The following is a 7,568-nucleotide window of genomic DNA, read 5'->3' as shown; positions in this document are numbered from 1 at the left end:
TGGCAATTGTCAATAATAGCACCCTTTGAAGTTTTCCTTCCCAAACTAGCACTCAGGATCAGAAGTCACAAAAATAGGTTTCATTAAAGGGGTAATTTACCTTTATACCCTTTGTTATAAGAATAGAAAAAAAAACATTTCATTTCATTCGATCGCGAATCTTGTCGTCTCCTCTCGGGAATCTTCAAACCCTCACCGGCACTGTCGTCTCCGACTCGGGAATCGTCGTCTCCGGCTCGGGAATCATCTTCTCCGACTCGGGAATCGTCGTCTCCGGCTCGGGAATCATCTTCTCCCTCGGGAATCGAAGTCTCCGGCTCGGGAATCATCTTCTCCGGCTCGCTAAATCTTCTTCTCTCCTCTCCGGCTCGCTAATCATCTTCTCTCGGCTATCTAATCATCAGCGTCACACTCTCTACTCTCAAAATCGGTAACTTTTTAAAATTAGGGTTTTTGAATTAAAATTTGGGAAGCTTGCGTTTTGATTTTGATTTGTGTGTTACTCGTTCTTATTAACAAGCGAAGCAAATGAAGACTTTTGTGTTGTTTTGTATTTGTGTTATTTCAGGAAAGCCTTCCAGAAAAGTTTGAATTTTTTTTTTCCTTGTTTACGCAGGATAGAAACAAGATGGAAGATTCAGTACCTCTAAAACTAGCACTGCCAGAGCTGAAGTATCCTATTGGTTCACAGCCAAAAGAAAAGTCAGCAATCAACCAATACTCTGGTTCAGATTATATCTCTATTGTCAAAAGCATCCTAAAACCAGATGAGATGATAAGAGTCCGAGGATCATTTCTGGGACCTGTAATGAAGCTCAGTGAGAGAGGATTGAAGTTATCAGCAAAGATAGTCTACGCCATTCTCACTAGAAGCATCGTTTCTGTCAAGGAGAATGAAGCCTGGTTCCATTTCGGTGCGCAGCCAATGAGGTTCTCTATAAGAGAATTTCATATGATGACAGGCTTGAAATGTAGTGGTGCATTAGAAGGACCACGAAGGGAAACCGAGAGATTTAATTGGGAATTGCTAAAGGGGCGTAGTCATAAGTTAAGTGACGTGGTGGACCAGCTCAGAAACACAAGAGAAGATGCTTCTGAGGAGAGAATATGCCTCGCAATGCTCATCCTGGTAGAGAGCATATTATTGCGGAAGAGCAAAGGAGGGAGTTTTCCTTTGGAATATGCGAAAAATGCACAGGATATGACATATCCATGGGGAAAAGAGGCTTACATTGTGCTCCTGAAGTCAATTCAAAACGCTGTCGCGAATCATTTGGAGAATAAATCCAAATTTGAGTTGCAAGGTTATCCTCTAGTATTCCTTCTTTGGATACTAGAGTCGATTCCTTTGCTAAGGAATAAGTTCAGTAAGTGTGTACCAACAGTTGAGGTTCCTGGGCCGACTTACTTGTGTGAAAAATACACTGAGATAGAGAATCCATCACTTGATAGGGTTTTACAGGTTGAAGCTGATACAAAGGTAAGCTTTTCCAAGTATATGTTTCTCAGTTGTTTGCTTTTTCTTTTTTTTAATATGTTTCTCATTGGTCTTTTTTTGAAATATTCTCAGCTGAAGGTCCATTGCATACTACCTTCTATTCCTCATGATCCAGAAGATGATATCTCCATTGAAGACAAATATAGTGACGAGTTGGAAACAGTGAAAGATGTAACAAAGAAAGGGTACAAGATTACAGCCGATGACTGGGAAAATAGGTGTGTAGACACATTTGACACATTGGATGCTCTTATTCAAATGATGGCAAATAAGGAGACTGGCCAAGCTTCTACTCCGATTGATGAGGATTCAGTAAATGAAAAAGTGAACAGGATCATCACGGTAATGGAGGAGAATCTGAAGAGCATGAAGGATCGAATGTCATTACTGGAAGAAGAAAACATACATCTTAGAGCTCGTGTGTCAGAGTTGGAAGGAAACAGCAATGTTTTTCCCACTAACGTGACACAAAAGGTAAATTCTCAAAACATCTTCTTTTACATTTGCATTTTCAAGTATTTTTTGGAAGATCTTGTACATATTCTTGAATGCCTTCCTAATATTTGACAAACAGCGATCCAGTGGGACACCTTTATCTCCAATGTCTCACACGCAACCATCGAGTGAGACACCTTTATCTCCAATGTCTCAACAGCCTAATTTGACACATGAGGTATGTAACCAATAAATATTGTTGAGTTTTGAAGTAATATTTGGAAAGCTTTTGTACTTCTTGAATGCATTCCTGATTTTTGCAGGAGACAATGATTGAATCAGCTGCATCTCCAAAGTCTCAACAAAATGAGGTATATGCTCAAAAATTTTTAAGAAAATATTTGGAAATTCTTGTACAAAATCCTGAATGCCTTCCTGATTTTTGCAGGATTACACGCAATCATCGAGTGAGACGCCTTTATCTCCAATGTCTCAACAGCCTAATTTGACAATGAGGTATGTAACCAATAAAATATTGTTGAGTTTTGAAGTAATATTTGGAAGCTTTTGTACATATTCTAGAATGCATTCTTGATTTTTGCAGGACAATGAATGAATCAGATGATGAAACTCCTGCCCTTGATACTCAAGTATTCTCTCCTAATCTGACAAAAGAGGTATATGCTCAATGATATTGTTTTCACAGTTGGAGTTTACAAATTAGTTTTGGGTGATTTTTTTTTACATATAAAGGCTTTTCTGATTTTTGACAGAAAGAAACAGAAACGTCTACCGGTGAGAGGCCATCCAATCCTAATCAAGATGGAAAACCAGATGATGAGGTAATATTTATTCTAGAAATTATAGTTGAATGTATTCATGATGGCCATTCCTGATATTTTTTTGCAGATTGTGAGAGAGAAATTAACAAGTGAGTCACCTGCTAGTCAGAGTCAAGTTTTGCAGAAAGAAACAGTAGAAATGAATGAGACACCTTCTTCTCCAATAGCTCCAAAGAGTATTGAAACTCCCGTTTATACTCCAAGTCAGACTCAGCAGGTACATGGTCAAAAAAAATCTTGGATTTTTAAGTTAATGTTTGAAAGCTTTAGAACGTACTCTGGATTGACTTCGTGATAATTTTTACAGATTGAGAGAGAGCCATCGGATGACACGCCTGCCCTTGATACTCAAGTTTTTACTCCTAATCTGACAAAAGAGGTATATGCTCAATGACAGTTGGAGTTTACAATTAGTTTTGGGTGATTTACATATATAGACCTTTCTAATTTTTGGCAGAGGGAAACACAAACCTCTACTGATGAAACGCCACCCAAAACTAATCAAGAGAAGGAAAACCAGATGATGAGGTAATATTTACTCTAGAAATTATAATTGAATGTATTCATGATGGCCTTTCCTGATATTTTTTGCAGATTGTGATTGAGTCACCTGCTGCTCAGACTCAAGTTTTGCAAAAAGAAACACTGGAAATGAATGAGACACCTTCTTCTCCAATATCTCCAAAGAGTATTGAGGCTCAAGTTTTTACTCCAATTCAGAAACAGCAGGTAAATGTTCAAAAAATCTTGGAGATTTCAAGTAATGTTTGAAAGCTTTTGTACGTGTTTTTGATCCCCTACCTGACTTTTTTTTGTTTTTTTTTGCAGACGGTAACAGAGGAAACGTATGAGGCTACACAGCCATTGACTGAGATCATTTCAGCAAACAATAAAAAGGTAAGCATAGAAATGTCTTTCATAAGTACAACTTGAATTTTAAATTGTAGAAACTTCTTCATAACTACCTCTTTTATTTTACTGTTATTACAGGAGGATACACATGCTGTGCATTACAGACCTTCCTCTCCATTGTCTTCACTAATTGCACTAGTTATTGAAGAAAATAAGAATGCTTTGGTAAGAAGAAATATTTAAAATGTTTAGGTAATATTTTTCTATTCAACTAACTCTTACCATTTACTTTTGTCTTATAGAGTGAGACAGAAACTGCGACCCAATATTTTTCTACAAGTGAAGGAGAGCATTCACAATCAAGCAGAAAGAATCAAGCGGAAGAATATCTCAAGGATACTACAGAACCTACTACTGAGCTAGTTTCCACAGATGTTTCGAAGACACAGCCTCTTACTCCGCAAACACAGCACCTTCAGACAAGTGAGGGAGATCAATCCGATGAGACACCATCAGAGCAGAATCAAGCAGAAGAAAATCTCAAGGATACTACAGAACCTACTACTGAGCTAGTTTCCACATATGTTTCGAAGATGCCGCCTATTACTCAGCAAACAGAGCATCTTCAGACAAGTGCTATAGATTTTTCAGAAAAAACGAGGTATGCATCGAGTATATTTGATCTTTAATTATTATTCTAACAATTTAAAACCGCTGATGTTACTGAATCTTCATTTTTAATAGGTTGAAGTAAGCAGGCTTCTAGCTCACTTTCAAATAGGCGCAGAGGTTGAAATTTTGTCTACTGATGACGAAATATGGTATCCAGGAAAGGTTGTTGATCTTAAACTGTGTGAAGGACTAGAGGAGCTGACAGTTGAGTACACGACACTCTTCACAGACCAACATAGACTTCAGAAACTTCAGGATACTATCACGGCTGACAAAATACGTCCTGCAACACCAACTAGTGACCAAAAATCCTTTGAGATGATGGATAAGGTAGAAGCCTTCTACAACAATGGCTGGAGCAGCGGACAAATTAGCATGGTACTTGGTGATAACACATACTCGGTGTGTCTCTATACTTCTATGGAAACTATTCTATTCAAACATTCAGATTTGCGAATTCATAGAGAATGGAAAGATGGAGTCTGGAAGATGGCAGATAAGGTAAATCATAACTAGAATTATACTTCACGTGAATTGTTTGATATACATACATTTTAGTTTCAGGAATGGTTTCCAGAAATTCCGATTGCAACAAATTTGATAATATTTTGCTTGGTGTCTATTGTTTGATTAAAGGTGAAGCCTGATAAGAAAAGGAAAGCTGCTGCCTCATCACAAAATTCAGGAATGGATAATGTTTTCCTAAGAAGGAGCGAGAGGGTGCCTAAACGATCTAGAGACACAAAAACTCCATTCAAGTCTGACAGAAATCCGGCTTTAACTGTAATACCTGAGATTATACCTGCAGTTGATCCGTTTTCAACTCCTGCGGAACATAAGCTTTCAAGGCTTCAAAATTGGATGACATTAAAGCCCGGCATGCATGAAACGTAAGCATGTTTCTGTCCTTGTCTATATATTCTTATATTTATGTATAAGAGGTTTGGTAATTCCTTTGAATCTTTAATCGACTGCAGGTCCCTATCAATCAATGATAATAAGATAAGGAAATCTTTCTTTCAAAGCATGGAAAATGCAAAAAAGGACCTTAAGAAAGAGGTAATTTGTTTACATATGTTCTTGCCTTGAGCTTTTTTTTAAAAAAAAATTCAGGAAGGATTTGTTTAGTTTCAAGGAATATTAGTAACAAATTAGATAATGTTTGCCTTTTTTTTTGCAGCACATTGATGGAGCCTTTGCAATGCTAAATTGCAGAAGAAATGAGAATGCTGCTTGGTTCCACAACTACAAGATTCCAAAGGCGTGCTTCCTACCTATGGAGTTCTTGCATTGCTTGCTCTCTGATGATTTGGCTTACAAGAAAGAAAAGGTCAAAGGTAAAAAGATTTTCAACGATTTATTTAAAGATACTGTGAGAGGGAAGGTATATCCAGAGAAGACATGGGGAGAAGATGTTGATGTTGTGTATGGGATTACTCTTGGAAAAAAAAGCAATGTCTGGATTGGGATGGAAATTCATTTGAAGAAGAAAAGAATCACAGTATATGATTGTTTTCAAAAGGAAAGCAACAGCATTGATATTCCTCAAGTGAAAAAGTTGGCAGGTATGTATAAACAATCTGTATTTGATGTATTCATCTGTTTCTTGGTTTGAAATATTCAACTGATTCTATCTTGATATTGATTTTTAAATATGACAGTGTTGATTTCTAATCTGCTGGTGGAATCTTCTGGTGATGAGGTAGATAAGGTGAAGATGATTCCATTTGAGATTGAGCAGGCACAAGGTTTACCCAAGACAAAACATCCTTTCAACTGTGGGATATTTCTTGTCAAGATTCTGGAGTGCCAGTCATTGAAGATAGGAGACATGACAAAGATTAATGATGACAATGCATTGGAGCTAAGGAGAACCTTGTCTTGTGAGATCTTCAACCAATTTGTGGATGAGAGCTTTGGGAAATGAGAATGATGCATGAAAACATTTTTTGTTTTAGTTAAGACTCGGTTTTAGTTATGACTGTTTATTTTGTTATGTTGTTGGCGTCTGGTTACATAAGAAAGATTGGAAGGATATCAAGTATTTTATTTGGGTATCATATATCTTGGAAGGTTAAAATATGTTTCTGGATGGGTTTCCAGAAAAAAGTTAAGTGTTTCAAATGTAAAAAAGAATGAAATGAGATTATATACTAAGGATTGGACATGTATATGGTAAGCTTAAAATTGTGATGTTTACAGACAACAAAAATTTAGAACCACAAAGGATCGAACCCAGAGGGAGAGAGTCTGCGTATTTGGATAGTGTGGGAGTTTAGCCACTAGGCCAAGAAGAATCATCTGTTATGGATTACATTTAATTTTATTTAACTCCAAACTGTAACACAAAAAAGAATTAAAATAGATTTTGAATCCACCACATATCGAACCCGGGGATAGAGAGACTTTTGAGTTATAAAAAGCCTTGGTTTAACCGCTGGTCTGAGGAGAATCATCTGTTAAAGAATATTACATAAGCATACTTAACCCAATTAATATAGGATAGGTTTCCAAACAATACATTTCGATTGAAAAAAAACAAACTCTTGCCGTCTCAACACTCTCGCCGTTTCAAACTTCTCGAATCTCACTCGTCTCCGCCTCTCGAATCTCTCTCTCATCTCCATATCTCTCGATCTCCGACGAAAACCCATCTCCAGAACTCTCTCTCTCTCGATCTTTTACGCGAGCTCTCTCTATTCTCCGAGAAAAACCATTTCTAGAGCTCTATCTCTTGAAGGTATGTTGCAGATTCAACCTTATGTGTGTTTTCTTTCTGAGAGATTGGTCTCCTGGTTTTTGCTTGTGTATAGACTTGCTCGTTTTAACCTAATATGATTCGTAGAATTCTAGTTCATGTGAAAGCATGTGTATAGACTTCGGAAGGATTTGTATTTTTTTCAGGAAACCCTTCCTGAAATTGGATTTTAATTAATTTAGACAAAGAAAATTTTTCTTGTTTACGCAGGATAGAAACAAGATGGGAGATCCATTACCATTAAGACTAGCACTGCCTGAGCTGAGGTATCCGATTGGATCAGAGCCAGAGAAGACGATATCGATAAACCAACACTCGATAGTTGCTTATATCAAAACTGTTAAGGAAATTCTAGGAAATGATGAGTTCAACAGAATAAGAGGGACGTTTTTGGGACCGGTGATCAAGCTTGGAGAGAGGTCTTTGAAATTATCAGCTAAGATAGTGCACGCAGTTCTCACCAAAAGCATCAAGACAGTGAAGAGACACGAAGCATGGTTCCATTTTGGTG

The 7,568-nt window shown here is 37.3% G+C and overlaps 3 protein-coding genes and 1 long non-coding RNA gene across 4 annotated transcripts in view; all 4 read left to right on the top strand.

The window, feature by feature from the left end:
• The window catches only part of LOC106350458 (acetylserotonin O-methyltransferase), a 37,474-nt gene that overhangs the window by 16,808 nt on the left and 13,098 nt on the right, over positions 1 to 7,568 (top strand). The window lies entirely within an intron of this gene.
• Positions 2,539 to 3,253, top strand: LOC125589894. Its single transcript, XR_007326079.1, has 4 exons — positions 2,539 to 2,610; positions 2,707 to 2,992; positions 3,083 to 3,154; positions 3,233 to 3,253. It is a non-coding gene; the product is annotated as an uncharacterized LOC125589894 (long non-coding RNA).
• On the top strand, positions 3,307 to 4,319 carry LOC125589887. Its single transcript, XM_048762544.1, has 4 exons — positions 3,307 to 3,504; positions 3,604 to 3,672; positions 3,766 to 3,852; positions 3,930 to 4,319. Exons 1-4 carry the CDS (start codon positions 3,427 to 3,429, stop codon positions 4,314 to 4,316), a joined length of 621 nt encoding a protein of 206 aa, XP_048618501.1. The 5' UTR covers positions 3,307 to 3,426; the 3' UTR covers positions 4,317 to 4,319.
• On the top strand, positions 4,569 to 6,359 carry LOC125589880. The gene is made up of 5 exons (XM_048762522.1): positions 4,569 to 4,800; positions 4,936 to 5,189; positions 5,277 to 5,358; positions 5,480 to 5,864; positions 5,961 to 6,359. Exons 1-5 carry the CDS (start codon positions 4,618 to 4,620, stop codon positions 6,224 to 6,226), a joined length of 1,170 nt encoding a protein of 389 aa, XP_048618479.1. The 5' UTR covers positions 4,569 to 4,617; the 3' UTR covers positions 6,227 to 6,359.

The sequence above is a fragment of the Brassica napus genome, chromosome A3 (assembly GCF_020379485.1).
Source record: "Brassica napus cultivar Da-Ae chromosome A3, Da-Ae, whole genome shotgun sequence".
Lineage (NCBI taxonomy): Eukaryota > Viridiplantae > Streptophyta > Magnoliopsida > Brassicales > Brassicaceae > Brassica > Brassica napus.
Note: the sequence above shows the minus strand (reverse complement) of the source record. Positions and strands in the feature narration are given on the sequence as shown.